A 26,109-nucleotide genomic window follows, 5' to 3' on the forward strand; every position below is an offset into this window, starting at 1 on the left:
TCTCTTTCTAACTCACAATGGCGAACCACCAGACCCCCATTGCAGACCACAAATTTTGCCACTGCTTTGTTGACCTTGATCCTGGCCTTATTTATCTTTTCCACTGACCTTGCCCCCCTTCAAGCTGCTCTGCCAATGATGTCTGACCACAGTAAGACAGTATCTGGAAATGCCATACGCAACCAAAGGAAATCCAATTTACGTCTCTAATGAGGTCCCTGGATGCCATGATATTAAGGTCATTGCCCCCAACGTGCAGAAGCAGCACATCAGGAGGTCTATCCATCCTAGCGTACCACTGTATTTCCGGCACTACTCGGGACCACAGCATGCCAGGTATACTGATCCAGCAGACCATGGCCTCCACCCAGGAAAAACCCTGCCTAACTTCCAGTCTAACCAGAGCCCTCCTAGCCCCCCAGTGTACATAGGAGTGACTCACGATCCACATCAGGCACACCGAGCCTGAAAAACAGAAACACAAAAAAGATCATAGGCAACAAGACCCAAGACACCAAACACACATAAGCCCCACATTGCACTACCATCCCCAGACCAGAAAGGCCACACACAATCAACACCACACAACAACACCAAAAAGGACATAGACCCCCCCTTTGACCCTCCAACCCCTTGCGTTGAGGGCTCCACATCCTCCCCCCTTTGTCACCCACTTTAAAGGAGATGAGGTCGTACATATAACCAAAATCAGTGAGATTCCCAACGACCAATACACGGAAGTATCTGATCACTGACACCCCAACGCGCCACCTCAGTGGCTGCTCCAATCCTGAATGAATGTGAGGGCTCCACATCCTCCCCCCTTTGTCACCCACTTTAAAGGAGATGAGGTCGTACATATAACCAAAATCAGTGAGATTGCCAACGACCAATACACGGAAGTATCTGATCACTGACACCCCAACGCGCCGCCTCAGTGGCTGCTCCAATCCTGAATGAATGTGAAGAATAGTCCCTCAAAGAGAAACCACCCCCCTCCAATCATTTTTGGAACACACTCACAAACTGATACTGAGACAACGCTGAAACGTCCCTGTGGACCAAAAAGGGGCCAGGCCAAGCCCTCAACTGACTAATCCCCACCCCCCACTGACCACGTTACCTATGTAAACCACACCTCATATCTCTCTCATTGCACCAAACCCATTCTAAACCTTTTTAACCACCCCCCTTCCAGGATACACCCTGTGCAACCACTTACAGCAACCCCCAGTCATGTGGGCCCTCCACCCAGGTTCCCAGCCGCCACTTTTACTGCGTTTACTGGGCTCTCTGATTAATTTCTGGCTTATATGCATACACATGTACTGAGAGAAACATATAGACTATCCTTTGCAGGGCTCTTCCAGAAAATGCTGGTAAACTGCCAGTATCAATGATCCAGAGCAAACAGATCACAAGTAAAGTCAGGTTGATGTCACATCTCCTAATTTGTATAGTTTCTGGTTATGCATAATTTTGCCTAGGAAAGCCTGTCCCATGCCAGCCTGGTGCAGAGAAGGGTGAATGTTCTCTGTATGAAGTCCAACATACCCACTTATAAGTCCAAGCTTTAGCATATAATACTAATGACCCTTGCTGTTGATTGGAGAGCTATATATCTGACACAACAGGGGGCACGTTGCACGTCTTCACGTAGACCTCTGTAACAATGCAAAGAGCAAAGATCCTTCTCTACAGTATGCTGGCAGGGGCCAGGCTTGACTATTCAGTTTTCTGTAAGACTGAATATCTTTGTTTTGATGCACATGGAAGGTATTTAGCTGATTTAATCTGAAAGATCAATTGTATTTTTATATATTTGTACAAGTCAGTCTCTAATTATCATTTTAGCAGCCAATGGATATGAATGTAATCTGCAAATATAGTCACATTATTATTTATAGTTAATCCTTCTCTTTTCAGATCAGCTATTGGGCCACTGATTACTCATTAAGTGACAGACTCCTTTACCCGCATGTTTTCAGGACCATTCAGAATGATTATGTCCATTATTTAGCAATTGCCAAACTAGTGAAATATTTTGGCTGGAACTGGGTTGGAATAATTTCATCAGACAATGATGCCGGAGAGAATGAAGCGCAAATTCTGAAAAAACATTTGGCTTCCCAGGAGATTTGTGTGGCTTTTGAAAAAAGAATGACTGACAATTCTGCTACAATAAATCAGTGGAGAGACACACTTAGTAAAGTACAATGTAAAGTTTTAATACTTTGTGGTTCCTTTACAAACAATGCTCTGGGATACCTTTCTGCATACACTGATAGCAATAGAAACAGTATGCTTATCCTTCCCCCAGGCTGGACTTTAGAAGAAATGAACATAATGACTGTTTTCATAGGTTTTATAACAAGTTTGTCTTTAAGTATTTCTGATCCACCAATTCATATAGATGAAAACCTGTTTGGTGTCAATTTATTGTCAAGACATTCACAAATTGGGCTGCTGATGGATGATCTGATCATTACATTTCAAAATATAACATCAACTCAAAATGGAAAAAATATTTATTTCCAAAATGTTTCTAATTCTACCAGCAGTGTATTAAGAATGCGTGTTCGAATAATTGAGAAACGTATAATTTTTAAAGAATCATTACGAGTGTATATTGCAGTAGAAGCTATGGCTGAAGCTATACAAATTTTCATCAAGTTTAATCACAGTTTTAACATTAACAGATTTAATCAGGTAAAGTTAGTTTAAAATGTATTTGTTGGGTGAGCGCAAGCCAGTGAGGGATTGGCAAAGAGGGTTGGTGGGTAATGAGCTGTTGGTGACATTGGAAAGAAGGGGTGTATTCTGGAGATGTTAGGGAGGTTGAGGCAGCAAAGTTTGGACAGTGATTGGATATGGGGGTCAAAAAGAGAGGTCAGAGTCCAGGATCACAACTAGCGTGCATGAGGGGATAGACTAATGATTGTGTTATTTATCTCAAAGAAAAAGTTGGGGGAGGGGACATGGGGAAGGAAATCTATGTTTTTTAAGCTTTTGGCATTTGACCATATCTCAGGGCTGCAAAGGGAATTGGTTCTGAGACTTCTCTCTGGTGGACTTTGGGATCTCATATCTGAACAGGGAAATTGTATAATTTTCATCATATGTAACTAAGTGTAGGTCCCACTCTGACCAATGTCTGAATAATAGCTCCACTGAGCGACACCAACCAAACATATCTTTTTAGTAGAAGATAGCCAGAGCTGGAATAGACTGAAATTTGAGCTGTGGGTTGCCATGTCAGCACCACCCGGCTCGACAAACTTTGACTGAAAAATCGAAGGAGGCGGGTAGAATATTGTAGGCCGAACAGTGACAGTAAAAGAAATTAATTTAAATAATGAAGTAATCATACAGTATGCTGCTTGTGCAAATTCCTAAGTGTATTATTCTTTAACCACTTAATTATTGCTGCCCCATAGCAGATTTACTGCTACAGGGAGGCCGTTCTGTGCAGAATCATCTATATATAAATATATAGGTGATTCTGAACTTCTGACTAGTTGGAGCATGTACATCACTTCTACTGTGATTAATCATAGTAAAAGCCGATTACTGGGTGCTGGCCAATGGATGTCTGCCGGCACCCACCAATCGTTGGGAAGACACACAGGACACAACTCTGGCTATGTAAACAAGGTAGAGCTCCATTCTGACAGGGGGAAGTGATTTTTTTTTCCTTGCAAAGGGAATGAAAATCCATCACTTCCTGTAATAAATGCACCTTACACAGTACACAAAAACACTGGCTAGACACATTTAACAGTTTAATTGCCCCTTTCCAGCCAGTGTTATTAGTACAGTGAGAGTGCATATTTTTTATCGCTGATCACTGTATTAGTGTCATTGGTTCCCACAAAGTGTCAAAAGTGTCAGTGTTCAGTTGGCTTCCACTATTTTGCAGGCCTGCTATAGTCACTGATATGTGGGCACTTCTGGGGCGAGCTGGTGAGAGGAATCCCATCACAATGACATGTTTTGTGTGCCTGCGCCTTGTCAAAGGCATCCTTACCTCTTACTAAATACATTGTACTGTCTACTTTGCAAAAAAAGGGTAATTTGGGGGGTATTTGTACTGTCCTGACATTTCAGGGCCTCAAGAAATAAGATAGGACGTCAGTACATCAGGTTTGATCAATAATATCCACGAATTAGGGTTATATTTATCAAAGATATGTAGCAGTATAAATTTTGGCCCAAATTTTTGATAGCAAGGCCTGTTCCTGTGCCCAACAAGAGTAACTGTGAGGGGTTACAGTGCTGTCGCACTACCAACACCCAAGGCCCAATTTTTATGCCCCTGTTTAACAGGGCCATGTAATTACAATTTTTGAAATAATATTTAACAGCAGGACCTGTTCCTGCGCCCAACAAGAGTAACTGTGAGGGGTTACAGTGTTCAGGCACCACCAACACCCAAGGCCCAATTTTTCTGTACCTGTTTGACAGGGTCATGTCATTTCATTTTTTTTCTAATTGTTAACAGCAGGGCCCGTTCCTGCACCCAACAAGAGTAACTGTGAGGAGTTACAGTGTTCAGGCACCACTTGGGATTGTCGAACGGTTTGGGCCAAGCATAAGTTTGGCCTGAACATTGCCCATTCAGGTACTCGCCTAAATAACCGCTTCCCCGCTGAGAGCTAAATTTAAAAAAAAAATATTGTACAAAAAATAATGTAAATTCAAAAAATTGGGGAAAAAACGGCATGGGGGACTTTGGGTCTGGTATGGATTTTAACCACTTCCCTACCGGTGCATTCTGAAATGACACCAGCAGGAACCCTCCCTCCCTCCTGCAGCCCATCAGAGTACCAGAATACCTATGTGCAGGCCATGCCTCATAGAATAATTGTTGGGGTGGTTCCTTTCCAAAATTGGATCATTTTGTGGGTAATTACACTGTCCTGGTGCTCCAGGACCTTCAAAAGTGTAATAGGTAGGAATGAAAATAGATGTGTAATTTATGCTCCTAGAACGCTTGATAGTACTCTCTGCATTTTGGGCCTTTCTATGTGGTCAGGCTGTGAAAAAGTCTCACACATGTGGTATCACCATACTCAGGAGGAGTAGCAGAACGTATTTTGGGGTATAATTGGAAGTATGCATATGCTGTGTGTGTGAGAAATAACTTGTTATCATGACAAGTTTGTGTAAAAAAATAAATAATAATTTCTTAATTTTCCCAAGAATTGTGGGAAAAAAATACAACTTCAAAAACTCACCATGGAAGACAGCTGCAAAAATTGATTGGACGCCTGTTGAAGTGAATCAATAAGAGTTGTACAGGGACCCTAAATAATGGACACAAGTACCCCCCGGTACAGCGGGACTTTAAGGGCAAACAAAGTATGTTTAGTATATCATAAAATATCATTTATTTAGAATTTTTTTTATAAAAGAACATGTATAAAAACATGACAATAGACAATATAGCGCTTTGGGTGCAAAAACAAAAAATACATTTGCATCATATTGGATTGTTTACATAATCCAGAAATGAATATAGTTTTCCTACAATTAGCCTGACATGTTTCAGGAAAAAAATCCCTTCCTCAGAGGCGTGTTATAGGAGATAATACAATATATTCTGAAAGAAAAGGTAAGAGTGGTTTTAACAAAGCGTCTTTCAAGGCAAATCAACATCATGATGCATGAGCATAAATAACATACGTACCAATTGTGGGGATTGTATTTGTTTTTCTACAAAGCAATAAATGATAATTTTATTTAAAAACCCTGATTTTGCTGATCACAGCCACCGAACCCCGTCCTTGCTCGGAAAAACTCTCACAAGGGTCCCCACAGAATGGCCACCACAGCTCCACTAAAGGAAAACCCTGCAAAATGATAAAGCGTTCAGGTAAGGGTGGATAATATATGTATACAGCCTTTGCGGTTCAATTGAAGCATTTAGATGAATGAAAATTAGATATAAAAAGTGGCAGAGATAAAGTAACTAATCCGAGTAGGCTCAAGACAAAGCTTTTCGCTTGCTGGAGATATGTGCGTGACCATACACGGCTAAGCTGTTTTTGGATCTGAGGGTTTTGAACTTGGGAGTGCGCCAGCTATGGGGTTAAAAAGCCGCCAGTGCATGCGCAGTGCTGAACCATCATATGGTGTCAGCAGAGTATGTCAGTGTGCGGCGGCGTTGCGTACGATAGCGCAGTGACGTCATCGCACAGCAACTCGGAAAAGGGGGAGTCAATTGGGCGCTCCTTAATGAGTCATTCTAGTGGGTGGATCAGAATGCAAAAGCATTTCTGATCCTTTCCATGGCAGCAGCTAAACATATAGTCTAGGCAAAAAAATAAAAAGGAAGGAAACAGACAAAACATGAGCCATGGAACCTAAAGGAAAGAGCCATGGGGTAGCACATATAAGGGAACCCCCAGGACAAAAACTGCACGGCATCCCCCCACACACCTCATGACAGCAGTCGGGGAACATCATGCAGATCAAGCCCTCCGGTGCAGAACAGCCGCATTGCCCATGTCGACCTAGGTCGACAGGGCATGCAGCATATAGCAGCGGCCCACCACCCCAACCCATGCCTAAATGGAGGAAAAGGAAAAAATGGGCCCCCGTGCGCCGGGTGGGGATGAACTGAGCCCCTCCGGGGGGGACAGGACGAGAGGCTCAGTGGCAAAGATGTCACCAAAATCAAGGAGTTGATATTATTTGATGAGACATTTAGAAGGATGCAATCAGTCAAGGATGCAATCAAACATGCAGTCAATTTAAATATGTTGGCATGTATGTATATATGGTCAAATGCATTAGGTGGAACCAGGATGGAATGATGGTATAAGAGACATACAGGTATGGGTTGGCTTCTTACAGTGTGAAAATACATACAATGTAATCCTATCATCTAGCATGTCAATATAGATAATTTGTAAAATTGAATTTCATAAAACAGAAAAAATAGGTGCAAAACAAATCTGACATTAGTTCAAGAAACAGCGTTTACAAAGGATCTTCAGGAAGTAATGGTTTGTACAGATAATCACAGAAGCAGACCTGAATCCCTGAATCTAAGATCGTTTTTTTCACAGCCTCCTGAGGCAAACCCATCTATAAAGGGACGGAAGCTTAATTGAGCGTTAAGACCTGGGGAAGAGGTTGCATTTAGGTCAGCAATCCAACGGACCTCCCTTTGGAGCAAGATCTTGTTCCAGTTGCCACCCCTGTTGTCCGGGTGAACCTAGTCAAGAATGGTGAATAGAAAGTGGGGAAGTTTGCCCGTGTGGTGGTCTGGAACGTGTAGCCCCAGAGGAAGGTCCGGGTTTGCATATTTCATACTGGTGATGTGTCGAGTTGCTCTCTTGTAAAATTCTAATTTAGTTTTACCAATGTAAAGACATTTACATTTGCAAGTTAATAGATAGATGACGCCGGGTGTTTTGCAGTTGGTCACGGTGTTTAGGTCTATACATCTTGCTATTAGGTAGTAAAAATTTTGATTGTGTGTTCATGTATCGACAACACATGCAACCCCCACATGTAAAAGTCCCAGGTCTTTTGACTTGGCTTTTGATTGAAAGGTCCCTGTGTATTCGCTTTTGACCAAGTGGTCTCTCAGTGAATGTGCTCGTCCTAAAGTTATAGTGGGTGTCGCAGATATGTGCGACTTTAGATTAGGAACAATTTGCAGAAAGTGCCAGTACTTTGGCAACACTTTCTTAATGGCTTTGTGTTGTTTGTTATAGGTGGTTATTAATCTAGTAATTGGTTTTGGTCTGTTTGTTTGGAAAAAAAGGATATCTTGTCTTAGTTGTCTACGTGCACGTTTGAAAGCCTTTTTAAGGCACGTGGGTGAGTAACCTCGATCTAGGAGTCGGTTCTTAAGCCGGTTTGATTCCTGAATGAATTCTGTATCTGTGGAACGATTGCGTCTCAGCCTCAAATATTGCGCATACGGAATGGATCGAACCAAGGACTCAGGATGTGAGCTGGTCGCATGTAAAATGGTATTACCAGCAGTCTCTTTGCGATAGAGACCGCTGGTAATTGAACCATCTGCCAATTTGGTAATATGTAAATCAAGAAACGTAATGGAAGTGTTACTGAAGGACATGGCAAAGTATAAGTTAAACATGTTTTTGTTCATAGCACATATAAACCCTTCCAGATCTTCTGGTGTACTGTCCTATACCATGAAGACATCATCTATATATCTAAACCACGCCAACACGTGGGTGGTGTAGACTGACAGGCTGTCATCAGACAGGAGAAGTTGTTCCCACTCCCCCAGGTACAGGTTTGCATATGATGGGGCACAACATGTCCCCATCGCAACCTCCTGCACCTGGAGGTAGTGGGACCCATTAAAGGAGAAGACATTGTGTGTCGGGATGAAATCCAATGCCTCTACCAAGAAAGAATACAATTTTTGATCATCTTCATGAGATTGTGATATGACATGTTTTATTGCTGAAAGGTCTAGGTTGTGGGGAATGGAGCTATATAGTGCTTCCACATCAATGGCAACTAGCAACAAGTAACGTAAAAAAGATAGTGTGCTAAATACGCTGCTATTAATGTGCTAAGATTACTTAAATATTTTAAGAATAAATTACTTGAACTTATTGTTTAAACTTATAGGCAGATATAATCCATATAAACATTCGTGTAGTAGTCCTCCTAAAAAGATATCAGGTCCACATACTGCATTATAAACTTGAGAAGCTGGTGTGGAACACAAACAAAACAAAGAAATCTCTGGCAAGATGATTATCTCCCTTATTAGGTGGAGTTCAACATGTATTGCGATTGCACCCTATATTAGCTCACTGTTTCTTTTTGGTGATCCACTGATGTTCATCTATGGTATTGTATTCCATTCATGCAATAAAACAGAAAAGAACATTCATAGCGCAATGAACCTTTCACTATTATCTTCTTGGTAATAAAACTAAGCACACTCACTTGTGTCAATATCATGCAACAGCGCATAGAACAGTCAGCCGCCCACTGCAATCTCCACCTTGCACCGAGCTGCGAGTATGAATCAAGCACTATGGATGACGTCACTTGGCTCCTTCCGACGCATTGCGTCACATGTGACATGACTTTATCAAGGGTAGACTCTTGATAAAATCAAGTGACATGTGACACAACGTGTCACAGCAATGAGTTTTCTATATTCTTCACTTAGTAATGTCATCATAGTCTTAGTGCATGCTTGTAGATTTTTCTCCCACTTAGTTTTGAAAGAAGAATCAACATCTTCTAGTATGGGAAAGACCTGGATCCACAATCCTAGAGGATTGATATCCTCTTTGATGTATCTGTAAAAGCTATCGGCATGCCAGAACCATGCAACTTTTTTCTCAAGGATTTTGCCCAGCTGAAAGAACAGGGAGGAAATTTCTGATTGAGAGGTTGATTTTTGACTGTAATCCCTGGAGAAGCCTGCCATAAGGGTGTCCCACTCTTTACCTTGAAACATTGCTGAAAAAACATGTAAATACTATTTAAGCAGAAAATTGAATAAATTACAAAAACATAAACTTATCAAGTTTGAATATATATTAATATTAGTTGAATGTACATGTGGCTCAAAAAGTTGGGGGGATGGGTATTTGCTATCCTAAATTGGAATATATAAAGAGTGAACCACAAAGAGAAATCTCATTCTCAGAAAAGTGTTGCCACCATCCCAGTAGTCATTGTATAGGGACCCTAAATAAGGGACACAAGTACCCCCGGTACAGCGGGACTTTAAGGACGAACAAAGTATGTTTAGTATATCATAAAATATCATTTATTTAGAAAAGTTTTTTAAAAGAACATGTATAAAAACATGAAAATAGACAATATAGCACATGGGTGCAAAAACAAAAAAATATATTTGCATCATATTGGATTGTTTACATAATCCAGAAATGAATATAGTTTTCCTCCAATTAGCCTGACATGTTTCAGGAAAAAAATCCCTTCCTCAGAGGCGTGTTATAGGAGATAATGCAATATATTCTGAAAGAAAAGGTAAGAGTGGTTTTAACAAAGCGTCTTTCAAGGCAAATCAACATCATGATGCATGAGCATGAATAACATACGTACCAATTGTTGGGATTGTATTTGTTTTTCTACAAAGCAATAAATGATAATTTTATTTAAAATACCCTAATTTTACTGATGGTTATCCATCACAGCCACTGAACCCCGTACTTGCTCGGAAAAACCCTCACAAGGGTCCCCACAGAATGGCCACCACGGCTCCACTAAAGGTAAACCCTGCAAAATGATAAAGCGTTCAGGTAAGGGTGGATTATACTGTATATGTATACAGCCATAGCGGTTCAACTGAAGCATTTAGATGAATGAAAATTAGATATAAAAAGTGGCAAAGATAAAGTAACTAATCCGAGTAGGCTGAGGACAAACCTTTTTGCTTGTTGGAGATGACCATACACGGCTAAGCTGTTCATGGATCTGAGGGTTTTGAACTTGGGAGTGCACCAGCTGTGAGCTTAAAAAGCCGCCGGCACATGCGCAGTGCTGAACCATCATATGGTGTCAGCAGGGGATGTCAGTGTGCGGCGGCGTCGCGTACGATAGCACGGTGACGTCATCGCACAGCAACTCAGAAAAGGGGGAGTCAATTGGGCGCTTCTTAATGAGTCATTCTAGTGGGTGTATCAGAATGCAAAAGCATTGCTGATCGTTTCCATGGCAGCACACCATATGATGGTTCAGCAGTGCGCATGCGCCGGCAGGTTTTTAAGCCCACAGCTGGTGCACTCCCAAGTTCAAAACCCTCAGATCCAAAAACAGCTTAGGCATGTATGGTCACGCACGTATCTCCAACAAGCAAAAAGGTTTGTCTTCAGCCTACTCGGATTAATTACTTTATCTCTGCCACTTTTTATATCTAATTTTCATTCTTTTTTTTTTTTTACAGAAAAACGCTGTTGTTTATTTACTTGAGAAGAGTACACAGTTACAGAGTATGCATCACATTGGCTTGTACAAAAAATACTTAACATTGAAAATAAAAGTATACAATTTTCCCTTCGTAACATTTACGGCCTTTATGGTCAACAGAAATAAAACTTATGCAGACCATGATGTGTGATTCTTAGGTATATGGTCATCTATTATAACACAGAGGAGTTGCACCCCAGTAACATTCTGTATACTACATATTTAACTTGTTAATGTTTCTTCATTTGGTGTATTACAAGTATTTGCATTATCTAACCAAGAATCCCATATTTTCCCATATTTAGCTGGGCAACCTCTGTGAGCATATGTTTCTTTTTTGTATGGTAAGACAGTATTAACAGCAGCTATCCATTCCTGAAGTGTTGGCGGGTCTATTCTCAGCCATTTTCTGGCTATGAGCAGTCTTGCTATAAACATTGTTTCTCTAAGAAATATGATGTGAAATTTGTCTGAGTCTGGGTCTGGGAATATTCCCAGAAGGCATTTCTTGGGGCATAGTTTAAGGGGAGATCCCATTTCATCATGTATAAAGCGCACTATGTGGGACCAGTAATCATGTATGACTGGACAGGACCACAGGAGATGGAAAAATGAGCTAGTAGGGTTATCGCATCTAGGACAGAGAGGGCTATGATCGGGCTTGAATCTGATCATTATCGCGGGAGTTAAATATGACCTATGGAGAATATAAAGTTGGGTAAGGCGATCTGAAAGTCTGGTGGACACGGTCTTACAGTTATCTAGCGCATCCTCCCACTCATCGTCCTCCATCTCCCCCACATCTCCAGCCCATCGGTCCTTTAGTCCATAGGCAATTTTCACAGCCACAGGTCTAAGCAAAGATGTGTAAAATGTCGAAATGAGTTTAGAGGGGTCTTGACCCCTAATAATATTGAGAATATCCATTTGGTCTAGATTAGGAGAATTATTTTGAAACTGGACTTGAAGAGCGTGGCGGAGCTGGAGGAACCCGAAATGCATGGAATTGGGAATGGTAAATTCATCCTTCAATTGTTGAAATGATTTTAGCATATTTTCCCTGTAAATATCTGAAAGAAACACCACCCCATGAGCAATCCGCAGTCCGTGGTCTGGCAGAGATGTAAGTTCCTTCAAGCCTGGGTTATCCCAAAGTGGTGTGTGTGAGTGTGTAAGTGGCGCGTTTAACTTACGCCTTACTACTGCCCATATTTTACAGTGAGTATATATTAAGCCTGTACATTTTCCCGACGTCCAGGAGTCTACAGGTTCTTTAAAAATAATTTGAAATGGGTGGGTGCATAGGCGGGAGCACTGGGAGCAAAGCAGAATCATGTACCGTTCTTTGTCGCATTTATCTAAGTAATAAAAATGTGATAATTGCGCTGCCAAGTAGTATAAATTGAAATCAGGCAGGGCTGTGCCACCCAACTCCGTGGGGTTTTTTAATACTTGCCAAGATAGTTTGTGGCGAGCCTTCCCCCACACAAATGAGTTAAGAATTTTTTCTATTGTTTTAAAGATCCTAAGTGGCAGGTATATTGGGGCATGCCAAAAGGCATACAGGAATTTAGGGAGCAAAACCATTAACACGTCCCATAACCCCCAAAGGGAGTTTAGACCAGATCTGAGTTTTATTTTTCAGAGTTGCAAACAAAGGTTCAATGTTTTGTTTGGTGTAGTCTGCGGGATTACGGGTGATGTTAATCCCCAAGTATTTCATTGTGCTAACTATCGTGAGGGGGGAGAAGGCTTGAATTTGTGTGGGTGCACCTATGTCTAAAGGGAGGATTTGGGATTTGTCCCAGTTTATTTTAAGACCCGAATATTTACCAAAGGTTTGTATGGTCTCCAGTGTTGTTTTTAATGAGGGGCCTGAGTCTGATAAGTATAGCAACATGCCATCTGCGTAGAGACTAATTGTCTCCACTAGTCCACCTCTACTCAGGCCTATAATATCCGGGTGTGATCTCAGTGAAGCCGCCAGCGGCTCCACCGCGAGGGCGTATAGTAGCGGAGATAGCGGACATCCTTGACGTGTCCCCCTTGTAAGGGGGAATGCGTCCGAGACCCTCCCGTTGACCAAGATCCTGGCACTAGGATTTTGATACATTAATTGTATCCACCTAATGAATTTTGGTCCAAATCCAAATTTTGCTAGGCATTGCCAAAGGAATGTCCACTCAACAGAGTCAAATGCCTTAGCGGCATCTAGGGACACCACGACTCTGGATCCCATTTGATCATGATGAGCTTGTATGTTCATATGTAATCTACGAAGATTATGAGCCGTGTTTTTTGTGGGCATGAACCCCGTTTGATCCGGGTGGATTAGGTTCAGGATTGCTTTATTGAGTCGAAGTGCCAGGACCTTGGCCAAGATTTTTATATCTAGTTGGAGAAGTGATATGGGGCGGTATGATTCCGGGATTTCTATATTTTTACCAGGTTTGGGAATGAGCACTATGTATGCTTCGGTCATAGATTGAGGGACGGTTCCTGATTTAAACATGTGGGAAAATAATTCATGTAATCTAGGGACGATATTGTCTAGGTATGTTTTATAAAATTCTAGGGGGAGGCCGTCAGATCCGGGTGCTTTTGAAACTTTAAGATGGGATATCGCTTCGACAATGTCATCTGTAGAGATTGGGGCCTCCAGCATCTCAACATTTGTTTGGGGCAGTGTGGGCAGCTCTACATTTGCAAGCAGTGCCCCCGCATCATTGTTATTGATATCAACCGTGGAGGTGTATAGTGATAGGAAGTAAGATCTAAATTCTCCCGCTACTCTGTCAGGTTCGGTGATCAGTTCTCCATTGGTGCTCCTGAGGGATACCACCGTAGGCGGTTTGAGGTCCAAGTGGGCCAAATATGCCAGAAGGCGTCCCGCCCTCTCCCCACACTCATACAACCTCTGTTTAGTGTAGAATATGTTTCTCTCCGCTCTTTCGAAGTGTAGGTTGGACACTATATGGGTTTGTTGCTTTAGTCAGTCAGCATTAATGGAAGTGGGGTTAGAAGTGAATTCCCTCTCTATGTCCGTCAGGGCTTGTTCTGCTTGATAAATTACATGAGAGGACGTTTTCCTATATTTATTGATACGTTGGGCAAGTGTCATTCGGGCGTGGGATTTGAAAGCGTCCCAAACTATCTCAAAAGGTGCCGAGTTTCTGTTATTCTGGAAAAATATATCCCATTCTACCCCAATGTCATCTATTCCCAGGACTACCGATAGCCAGAAGGGGTTGAGTTTCCATGTGTATGTGTTAGGTGGGGATTCAAGTTTAAGTACAGCCCAGTACGGAGCATGATCCGACAGTGTGCGAGGGTTAAAACCAGCGTTCTCCAGCATAGGAAGAAGGGAGCGGGATATTAAAATAAGGTCTATCCTAGACATTGAGTTGTGTGATGCTGAAAAGCAAGAAAAAGCCTTGTCCTGTGGATGACAATGTCTCCACATATCTATCAGGGACATCTCGTTAAGGAGCCTGCCGAATCTAGTGAATTGCGGGGTGGAGTTGCTAGAAGGCTGTGTGGTCAATCTATCTAAGTCTTTGTCTGGTACATTATTAAAATCTCCCAACCATATCACCGGGACAATGGGAAACTGTGACATAAAAGCAACACCTTCATGTATAACATTATAGTGGAACGGGGTGGGTATGTATACCGCCAAAACAAGTAGCTCAAGCTTAATTTTTGCGTGCAAAAACAGGAATCTGCCCTGTGGGTCTGATTTGAGGGTCAGCAAGACAAACTGTACTGTTTTTGCCACTAGTAGTGCAATTCCCCTAGAGTTAGAGGTGTATGGGGCATGATATAACCAGCCCACCCAAGGTTTTTTTAGTGCTGACAATAGTTGCCCGGTAAGATGAGTCTCTGTTAAGACTATTATCTCGGCTTGCATATTTTTAAGGATAGATAGGGCCGCATTCCTCTTTGGTTTAGCTCTAACACCCCGCACGTTCCACGTGACACATTTCAGCTTAGAAGCCATGCCTAATCCCGTTTATCTGTGGCCCTGACGCCTCGGCCGAAAAGAGGCAAGGCCGAAGAGAGGCACCCCCACCCCCCCCGCAGCAACGGGGGCCGTGTGTCGCCTCCCAGCTCGGACGAGGCAGCAAGGCCCGGATCTGCAAATTCGGTAGCTGGGATTGAGTCTGCAATTTTCCATTATAAAGCATGAGGCAACGCATACATGTTAGTATAGTAGCCAAGCATCTGTATGTAAAACTCCTCTTATCTCTATAAGACCATGGCATATCACAACAGCAACAAAACTTTTTCACATTGTAGCTTAACACACTGGGCCGTACAGGCAGACATCTCCCCCCGCACAGCGCGGAAGGAAGACGCTGTACCTGCACATTCCAGGAAAACAAAACTTGCGCCTTGTGGCGAACATTATATGTAATTCCTGTGAAAACAGAATCCGTTAGGGATCCTGTATCTAGGGGGACAACAAATCGCTGTAGAGCAAACAAAACCGTGAGGAACTTGGCTCCCAAAACATGGCTCCCAGGATAGTTTGAAAGGAAGCATTCGGGTGTATAGACTTGAGAGTACTCTCCGGGAGTCATGGAGGGCCTTTGCTTGCCAGTCTTGTCATATATCCGTGGGGGATATTATGATCATAAGTGGGGAAATGGGTTTGCATCGGAAGGTGGTACTTATTTGGCCTAATAAAAAATATTACTGGGGACGTAACAGGGTAAAGAGGATAAAAGTTATTTCACTGCTGATATGAGGGCTGCCTCCTTACGATCTCGCATATTACAGTACCTGAATGGAGTAAGGTACGGTGCGTCTCAATACAAAGGGTAGTGTTGGCAAGTCATTCAGGAATCAAGGGTGATCCGTGGTGCTAGCAGTCATCTGAAAGCCTAGGACGGTGCTCGGTCCGGCGCCGCTCTGTTTTCCATCCACTCAAACACCGCGTCTGGTGTATCGAAGAAGTGGGCTCTATCCTCGCCGACCACACGAAGCCTGGCCAGGAAGAGCATCGCGTAGGTGTAATGGCAGATCCTCAGTTGTCGTTTGGCCTCTGTAAATTGCGCACGCTTTTTTTGCACTTCCACCGAGAAGTCTGGAAAAACTTTCACTTCTCCATTTTTGAAGGGAATGTTGCCCTTCAGCCTGGTGAGCCGGAGGACAGCATCACGATCGCGATAATTGAGCAATTTTGCAATAAATGTTCTAGGAGGTGCACCCTGGGGGGAGGCTTAGATGCCAATCTATGTGCTCTTTCCACCACGAATGAGGTGGAGAATTCGGCCCGGCCAAAGGTGGAGATTAGCAGATTCTCCAGAAAGGAGGGGGGGTCTGTGCCTTCTGCACCCTCCGGTAACCCCACGAACCTCAGGTTGCACCTCCTCAGTCTGTTTTCCATGTCATTCTGTTTCATAAGTACCGTGTTTAGTTGGTGCTGTAGCCGTTCGGTTGTTATCTGCAAGGGCGGTATGTCATCCTCCACCTGACTAATTCTCGTCTCCGCCTCGGTGACCCTTTCTCTTAGTTTCTGCAGATCTTGTCGGATTAACGACACGTCCACCTTCACCTCTTCTATCTTACATGTAAGGGTACTCTTGCAGTCCGAAATTGCTTCCAGGACGCGGGCGGTGTCATCTGCTGTTGAGTCTGACGAAGCGGGTTGATCGGCGCCATTTTCCTCTGAGGCCTTCTTATCTTGCAGGCGATATTTTGCAAGCTTAGCGGCCATATCTGTGGCTTTTTTCATAGGAGACATTCTCTTTGTGCTTTCCCACAGCTGACAGGGCAAAGAAGTTGGTTTGTGCGGTGATTATTTCCCCCAGGATAGCCAGATGCGGATTTTCGGCAAGCGGAGCTCTCAGTCAGTGTTCCTCACGCCATGCCGGTCCAGGCCACGCCCCTAATTTTCATTCTTTTAAATGCTTCAATTGAACCGCTATGGCTGTATACATATATAATCCACCCTTACCTGAATGCTTTATCATTTTGCAGGGTTTACCTTTAGTGGAGCTGTGGTGGCTATTCTGTGGGGACCCTTATGAGGGTTTTTCCAAGCAAGGACTGGGTTCGGTGGCTGTGATGGATAACCATCAGCAAAATCAGGGTTTTTAAATAAAATGATCATTTATTGCTTTGTAGAAAAACAAACACAATCCCAACAATTGGTACGTATGTTATCTATGCTCATGCATCATGATGTTGATTTGCCTTGAAAGACGCTTTGTTAAAACCACTCTTACCTTGTCTTTCAGAATATATTGTATTATCTCCTATAACACGCCTCTGAGGAAGGGATTTTTTTCCTGAAGCATGTCAGGCTAATTGGAGGAAAACTATATTAATTTCAGGATTATGTAAACAATGCAATATGATGCAAATGTAATTTTTGTTTTTGCACCCAAAGTGCTATAATGTCTATTGTCTTGTTTTTATACATGTTCTTTTAAAAAAACTTTTCTAAATAAATGATATTTTATGATATACTAAACATACTTTGTTTGCCCTTAAAGTCTCGCTGTACCCGGGGGGGTACTTGAGTCCCTAATTTAGGGTCCCTATACAATGACTACTGGGATGGTGGCAACGCTTTTCTGAGAATGAGATTTCTCTTTGTGGTTCACTCTTTATATATCCAAATTTAGGGTAGCAAATACCCATCCCCCAACTTTTTGAGCCACATGTACATTCAACTAATATTAATATTTACTCAAACTTGATAAGTTTATGTTTTTGTAATTTATTCAATTTTCTGCTTAAATAGTATTTACATGTTTTTTCAGCAATGTTTCAAGGTAAAGAGTGGGACACCCTTATGGCAGGCTTCTCCAGGATTACAGTCAAAAATCATCCTCTCAATCAGAAATTTCCTCCCTGTTCTTTCAGCTGGGCAAAATCGTTGACAAAAAAGTTACATGCTTCTGGCATGCAAATAGCTTTGCCAGATACATCAAAGAGGATATCAATCTTCTAGCATTGCGGATCCAGGTCTTTCCCATACTAGAAGATGTTGATTCTTCTTTCAAAACTAAGTGTGAGAAGAATCTGCAAGCATGCTATGATGACATTACTAAGTGAAGAATATAGAAAACGCATTGCTATCTTTGATAAAGACATTGATGCAATCTATGCCAAATTACTTCCTTTCAAGGATTTGCCTAGTTTTAAAGAACATGAAGAGAGAATCAGAATTCATTTGAACCACACATCTCAGGAAAAATTAGCAACAAAAGATAAAAAATGTTGGCTGAACAGAAGAGCCTTCCAGGAAGGAAACGCTTACAAATGGCATCAAAATAGCCCGATAAATCGCTAACAAAAGGGCAATTTAGGCTAGAACCTAAAAGATTCGGGGTCAAACTCATCCTTAAATTCCTCTGTTTCTTCTTCTTCTCAATATAGACACAGAAATCGTAAGCCACAAAAAACTAAGAGATCATCATCTGGCGAAGATCCTTAACTAAACAAGAAACGTATCACAGATCCCACTTCTACTCAACAATCCCCCCTCCTTTCTTCTATTGGTAAAGGTAATTCACGTGGTGCTAATCTACCTCTTTCCATAGGGCCTTCTGGTATTGGCACTTCCTCTACTACACACATTGGTGATCTCCCTTCTGCTTCCACCAGTGTCACTTTATCCAAAACTGACAAAGATTTTTTAGTGCACCGCATGGAGGAGAGTCCTCCAGACACTTAACTTCCGCATTTATTTTCACATCAGACACATCTATTTCTGAGACCCACAACATCATCAATCTTTCCAAACATCCACTCACTCAAGTTGAAATAAATCTTTTACACAAAGGTTTAAGCTTCTGTCCAGATGCTGCCTTAAATACCTTCGAAATAATAAAAGGCTTACACCTTTTTGCTCGAAAAATTTATTACAAAAGTCTTCTCTCCAAAGAAACAAATACTGCACAAAAGGAGACTCAGAGATCTGACGAAGCTCTGGAGGATCTTCTAACCCTCCTTGAGGAACAAGATTCCAACGACCTCTTTGACTCAACAGACATTGAGGCTTTATTGGAGGAACACATCTCAAAAGAACCTTTACCTACCTCAGGTATAAAAAAAGTAAAAAAAAGTCGGACAAGTTTCCCTCATTTGCTAATAATCCCAACTTAAAGGTCTTTATAGCCTCAACTACAGCTGAGTTTCGCAAAATAAAATCGCATGTATTGCGTAGCAACCTCACGAAGGATGAACATGCTGCTTTAGATTTCCTAAAAAAAAGAACATTCTTTAACAATTAAACCATCTGACAAGGGAGGGAATATTGTCATTATGACCAATGAACAATATGCAACAATGTGCCAGAAAGTCATTAACAACAAATCTTTGTATAGACCAATCTCCAAAAGCGTCATTGATAAATTCAATGACGCCTTCTATGACCTGATCGATGGAGCATTTTGTAATGGTACCATCAACAAAGACACATGGGAGTACATCAGAACCCCGTTTCCACGTATCCCTACCCTATACTGCCTTCCAAAAATACACCAAAATTCCAAAAATCCCCCCGGCCGGCCCATTATCTCAGGAAATGGTTCCATAACTGAAAACTTGAGCAAACTCATAGACAGTTATCTCAGACCTTTTGTTGCCAATCTTTTTTCGTACACCAAAGACACCGTTACAAAGTTTAGAAGGACTACACCTCCCACCTCATTCGCTGCTAGTTGCCATCAATGTGGAAGCGCTATATAGCTCCATTCCCCACAACCGAGGCCTTTCAGCAATTAAACATGTCATATCACAATCTCATGAAGATGATCAAAAATTGTATTCTTTCTTGGTAGAGGCATTGGATTTCATCCTGACGCACAATGTCTTCTCCTTTAATGGGTCCCACTACCTCCAGGTGCCGGGGGTTGCGATGGGGACATGTTGTGCCACATCGTATGCCAACCTGTACCTGGGGGAGTGGGAACAACTTCTCCTGTCTGATGACAGTCTGTCAGTCTACACCACCCACGTGTTGGCGTGGTTTAGATATATAGATGATGTCTTCATGGTATGAGACAGTTTACCAGAAGACCTAGAGGGGTTTTTATGTGCTATGAACAAAAACATGTTTAACTTATACTTTACCATGTCCTTCAGTAACACTTCCATTACATTTCTTGATTTACATATTACCAAATTGGCAGATGGTTCAATATCCAGCGGTCTCTAACGCAAAGAGACCGCTGGTAATACCATTTTATATGCGACCAGCTCACATCCTGAGTCCTTGGTTCGATCCATTCCATATGGGCAGTAATTGAGGCACAATCGTTCCACAGATACAGAATTCATTCAGGAATCAAACCGGCTTAAGAACCGACTCCTAGATCAAGGGTACTCACCCACGTGCCTTAAAAAGGCTTTCAAATGTGCACGTAGACAACTAAGACAAGATATCCTTTTTTCCAAACAAACATCAGACAATTAAAAACCAATTACTAGATTAATAACCACCTATAACAAACAACACAAAGCTATTAAGAAAGTGTTGCAAAAGCACTGGCACTTGCTGCAAATTGATCCTAATCTAAAGTCACACATATCTGCGACACCCACTATAACTTTTAGACGAGCACGTTCACTGAGAGACCACTTGGTCAAAAGTAAATACACAGGGACCTTTCGATCTGACATCTGTAAAAGACCTGGGACTTTTACATGTGGGGGTTGCATGTGTTGTCGATACATGAACACACAATCAAAATTTATAGTACCCAATGGCAAGATGTATAGACCTAAACACTACGCCAACTGCAAAACACCCGGCATCATCTATCTATTAACTTGCAAATGTAAATGTCTTTACATTGGTAAAACTAAATTAGAATTTTACAAGAGAGCAACTCGACACATCACCAGTATGAAATGTGCAAACCCGGACCTTCCTCTGGGGCGACACATTTGAGACCACCATACGGGCAAACTTCCCCGCTTTCTATTCACCATTCTTGACCAGGTTCACCCAGACAACAGGGATGGCGACTGGAACAAGATCTTGCTCCAAAGGGAGGTCCGTTGGAGGGCTGATCTAGATGCAATCTCTTCCCCAGGTCTTAACACTCAATTAAGTTTCCATCCCTTTCTAGATGGGTTTGCCTCAGGAGGCTGTGAAAAAGAAGAATCTTACATTAAGGGATTCATGTCTGCTTCTTTGATTATCTGTACAAACCATTGCTTCCTGAAGATCCTTTGTAAACGCTGTTTCTTGAACTAATGTCAGATTTGTTTTGCACCTATTTTTTCTGTTTTATGAAATTAAATTTTACAAATTATCTATATTGACATGCTAGATGATAGGATTACATTGTCTGTATTTTCACACTGTAAGAAGCCAACCCATACCTGTATGTCTCTTATACCATCATTCCATCCTGGTTCCACCTAATGCATTTGACCATATATACATACAGGCCAACATATTTAAATTGACTGCATGTTTGATTGCATCCTTGACTGATTGCATCCTTTTAAATGTCTCATCAAATAATATCAACTCCTTGATTCTGGTGACATCTTTGCCACTGAGCCTCTCGTCCTGCCCCCCCCTTGTTGATTTGCCTTGAAAGACGCTTTGTTAAAACCACTCTTACCTTTTCTTTCAGAATATATTGTATTATTTCCTATAACATGCCTCTGAGGAAGGGATTTTTTTCCTGAAACATGTCAGGGTAATTGGAAGAAAACTATATTCATTTTTGGATTATGTAAACAATGCAATATGATGCAAATGTATTTTTTGTTTTTGCACCCAAAGTGCTATATTGTCTATTGTCATGTTTTTATACATGTTATTTTAAAAAACTTTTCTAAATAAATGATATTTTATGATATACTAAACATACTTTGTTCGCCCTTAAAGTCCCGCTGTACCGGGGGTACTTGTCTCCCTTATTTAGGGTCCCTATACAATGACTACTGGGATGGTGGCAACACTTTTCTGAGAACAAGATTTCTCTTTGTGGTTCACTCTTTATATATCTGAATCAATAAGAGTGTTGATTTACTGTAGATGTCAGTCTTATGGGTCATAGCTGCTGGGAAAAAAAACTCTTGGGAAAGAGTACTCAAAAGAAGCGGCAATAAATAATTTCAATTAGCGCTTAGATCCAGATGTATTGGTCTGTGAATAGATGGGATGCGATGGATACATAGCCTGATGACACATCAACTTCTATAAAAAATAAGTTTATTCAAGTAAGTACGTGTTAAGAAAGCTTCCCCCAGCGCAAGTGTCAGATGTATAAAAACAACCCGAGTGGCTGAGCCTGTGTCAGAGGAGTTATCCAGGAAGACTGGCTATTGGGTGCTCCAGTGTGCGCCTGGGCGTGTCGGCGCGGGTGCGCGCACGGCGCTTGGAGCAACTGCTCAATTTAATGTGCTGGAACCTTCTGATCGGTGCTGTCTGATCTGCAGCTCCCAGTGCCTGAGTTCCTGTTTCCTGTCCACTTCCTGTTTGCCTGTCTGATCTCCTAGTGACCCCGGCCTGTCTTTGGACTTCTCTTGCTATCCGCCTGCACCTGACCACGGCTTCCCTTGACTACATCTCTGCCTGCTCCTCTGTACCACGTTGCCCGCCTGCTGCCAACCCTGCCTGTGACCCGGACTTTGAGCCTGCCTGTTCCTCTGTACCTTGCTGACCGTCTGCTGCCAACTCTGCCTGAGACTGGACCTGCCCCTTCTGCTTCTGCTCTGCACCAGCTGCCTAGACCCTTACTTTCTAGGACTTCCAGACCATACGCATCAGGATCCTGGGCCTTACCTCTGCAAGTCACCCGCCAGGCTCTCTTACCACTCTGCACTCCTGTGTCTTCTGTTTACACTACCAGGGGCCAGGAACCAGATATGTACGGGAGGCCTCCCCTGCTATACCAGCTTCGTCAGTCAGGTACGTGTAAGTCTGACAGTATCGGACAGTAAAGAGCCTTCAGGAAGGCTACACTAGGCTGGAAGAGAGAGAGTCCAGGTGCTCCCCTCACCTGCTAACCCTTTAGCTGCTGTTGCTTCCGGACTCTCATCTCCTCCCTCCGTGGTCATGCTTCCTCCTGAGCCGAGGGTACCTACACCCGACAGATTTTCCGGTGAACGTAGCAAGTATCGATCCTTCTGCAATGCCTGCGAACTATACTTTGCTCTGCTACCACGAACCTTCTCCTTGGAAGCAACGAAGGTGGGCTTTGTAATTTCTCTCCTGTCTGGCGAACCACAGACCTGGGCCCACCGTCTCCTGGAACAAAAATCAGCATCCCTAGACAACCTGGATGCATTCTTTGCTGCCATGTCCCAATTTATGAGGACCCCCAGTTGAAAGCCACCGCTGAGTCCGCTTTGCACGCTCTACAACAAGGGCGTAGACCCGCTGAAGATTACGTCCTGGAATTCAGGCGTTGGAGTTCAGACATGGATTGGAACAACGCGGCCTTGCGTTACCAATTTCACATGGGTCTTTCCGATCTGCTTAAGGACGAGTTGACGCGGGTTGGAGTACCACAGACGTTGGAGGATCTCATCAACCTGTCCCTCAGAGAGCGCCGATCCGAAAGAACCACCAGTCAATTCCGTTCTACCTGGGTCCGCCCAAAGGTCCCTAGTGCCACCAGCTCTGTCAGCCCAAGCCTTCGTGTACCGCCTACTCCGGTCCTTGATGCCCCTGAGCCAATGCAGCTTGGCCTTCTCCAACCATCCCTCACACCTGAAGAGCGACAGCGTCGACGGGTCAACAACCTATGCATGTACTGTGGGGAGTCAGGCCACTAAGTGAGATCTTGCCCTAACAAGACACGTAAGTCTCTTTCAGCCTCTACTAAGTGTGCTCCTGTCATACGTAATCCTGCTAATCATCTTGCTCTCCCCATTGTTCTACAGCTTCCAGGACAGGATCTTACAGTCTCGATCATAATTGACTCCGGAGCTTGTAGCTGCTTTATAGACCTAACCTTTGCCGCTAACCACCGCATTCCTCTCCAAGCAAAATCACAGGGAGTTGCGGTCCATCTCGCTGATGGTTCCACCCTCAGCTCGGGGCCCGTCACCCAGGAGACTATTACTCTATTGCCATTATGGATACTCACCATCGAGAATTCCTTTGTTTTGATGCGATTTCTTCTCCACTTTTTCCGATTATTTTGGGAATGCCGTGGCTACAAGCCCATAACCCTAGTATTGATTGGGTTTCCGGAGAAATTAAGTTCTGCTCCCGCTATTGTCATCAATACTGTTTGCCCAGTACCCCTACAGATGCCTCTCAACTCATGTATCTGGATGTGGACACCGAATCGCAGCAAGAGATTCCCACTCCGTATCGGGATTTTCTTGACGTCTTCAGTAAAAAGGGGGGCAGAAACCCTTCCTCCTCAATGACCTTATGATTGCCCGATAGAACTTTTGCCTGGGTCTGAAGTTCCGTTTGGACAAATTTTCCCGTTAACAGAGCAGGAGCTGGCTACTCTCAAGACTTATATTGATGAGAACTTAAAGCGAGGATTCATCCGTCCATCCACGTCACCGGCCGGGGCCGACATTTTCTTCGTGGAGAAGAAGGACCACTCCCTTCGGCCTTGTATCGACTATAGAGAGTTAAACAAAATAACCATCAAGAATCGCTACCCCTTACCTCTGGTACCTGAACTCTTCCAAAGACTAGATTCAGCAACAATCTTCACTAAACTCAATCTCTGTGGGGCCTATAACCTAATCCGCATCAGAGAGGGAGATGAGTGGAAAACTGCCTTCCGTACCCGATTCGGGCACTTTGAATATCTTGTTATGCCCCTTGGTCTGTGCAACGCGCCTGCAACGTTTCAGCACTTCATTAACGACATTTTCCGTGACCTCCTGGACTTATACGTTATAGTATATCTAGATGACATCTTGATTTTCTCCTCCTCAGTCATCAAACATCGCAGGCATGTCCAAAATGTTCTAACCCGGCTCAGGCAGCATGAACTTTATGCCAAATTAGAAAAGTGCAAATTTGAACGCCAATGTATCCAGTTCCTCGGCCTAATCATTCGTAGTGACGGCATTAAGATGGATCGGCAAAAAGTGGCAGCTATCCTCGATTGGCCCGCTCCCTCCGATAAAAAAGGGGTCCAACGCTTCATTGGCTTCGCCAACTTTTATCGCAAATTCATTAAAGGCTTCTCTGCAATTATTACACCAATTACCAAACTAACCAAGCAAGGGAACCGTTTTTGTTGGTCCACCGAGGCGCAATCTGCCTTTGACAAACTTAAAAAAGTTGTTCACCTCCGCCTCCATCCAGAAACGTCCAAACCCTGCCTTACCTTTCATCCTTGAAGTGGACGCTTCAGAAGGTTCCAGTTTCACATCACGTACAGACCTGGCTCCAAGAACACCAAGTCGGATGCATTATTCCGCATGTTCCAGGATTCCGAGGAACCTTTACCTTCTGACACCATCCTTCCTGCTGGAAATTTTTTGTTGCTACAGGGGGATATCATATCCCAAATTAAACAGGCCTCCAGGAATCTGTCCCCACCTATGGGAGTCGACGTATGCTTGCAAAATGGGTTGTTCTGGTACAAAGACAAGATCTTGGTCCCAGAGAATCTAAGCGTGGCAGTACTGGAACTCTGCCATGATCATAAGTTAGCTGGGCATTTTGGCTTACTGAAGATGACAGAGCTGGTGCAACGTACAGGATTGTAAAAGTTATGTGGAATCCTGCACCACCTGTGCTCGGAGCAAGAATAGTCAGACAAAGGCCTGGGGTCTACTAAAACCTTTACCCATTCCAGAAAGACCCTGGAAGATGACTGCGATGGACTTCATCGTGGAACTCCCTCTGGCAGAGGGTTTTTCCACCATTTTTGTCATTGTGGATCGGCTATCTAAGATGGCTCATTTTTTACCCATGAAAGGTACACCTTCTGCAGTGGAAACTGCGAAAATTTTTGTCAGAGAAATCGTAAGATTACATGGAGTACCAGCAAGTATAGTCTCCGATAGAGGTGTGCAGTTTACTTCCAGGTTCTGGAAGGCTCTCTGTGGGTCACTTGAAATTGAGTTGGCGTTCTCATCCGCCTATCACCCCCAGACAAACGGGCAGGCAGAGAGGACTAACCAAACCCTGGAGCAATACCTCCTCTGCTTTTCCACCTTCTCACAGAATGATTGGGTCTCGCTTCTGCCTATTGC

At 43.1% G+C, this 26,109-nt stretch overlaps 1 protein-coding gene across 1 annotated transcript in view; it reads left to right on the forward strand.

Moving 5' to 3' along the window:
• The window catches only part of LOC141127181 (vomeronasal type-2 receptor 26-like), a 172,607-nt gene that overhangs the window by 76,058 nt on the left and 70,440 nt on the right, over positions 1–26,109 (forward strand). The window contains exon 3 of the mRNA XM_073613780.1: positions 1,927–2,709. Coding sequence (XP_073469881.1) covers positions 1,927–2,709 — 783 coding nt within the window. The remainder of the gene's footprint in view (positions 1–1,926; positions 2,710–26,109) is intronic.

Source organism: Aquarana catesbeiana, linkage group LG01 (assembly GCF_042186555.1).
Source record: "Aquarana catesbeiana isolate 2022-GZ linkage group LG01, ASM4218655v1, whole genome shotgun sequence".
Taxonomy (NCBI): Eukaryota; Metazoa; Chordata; class Amphibia; order Anura; family Ranidae; genus Aquarana; species Aquarana catesbeiana.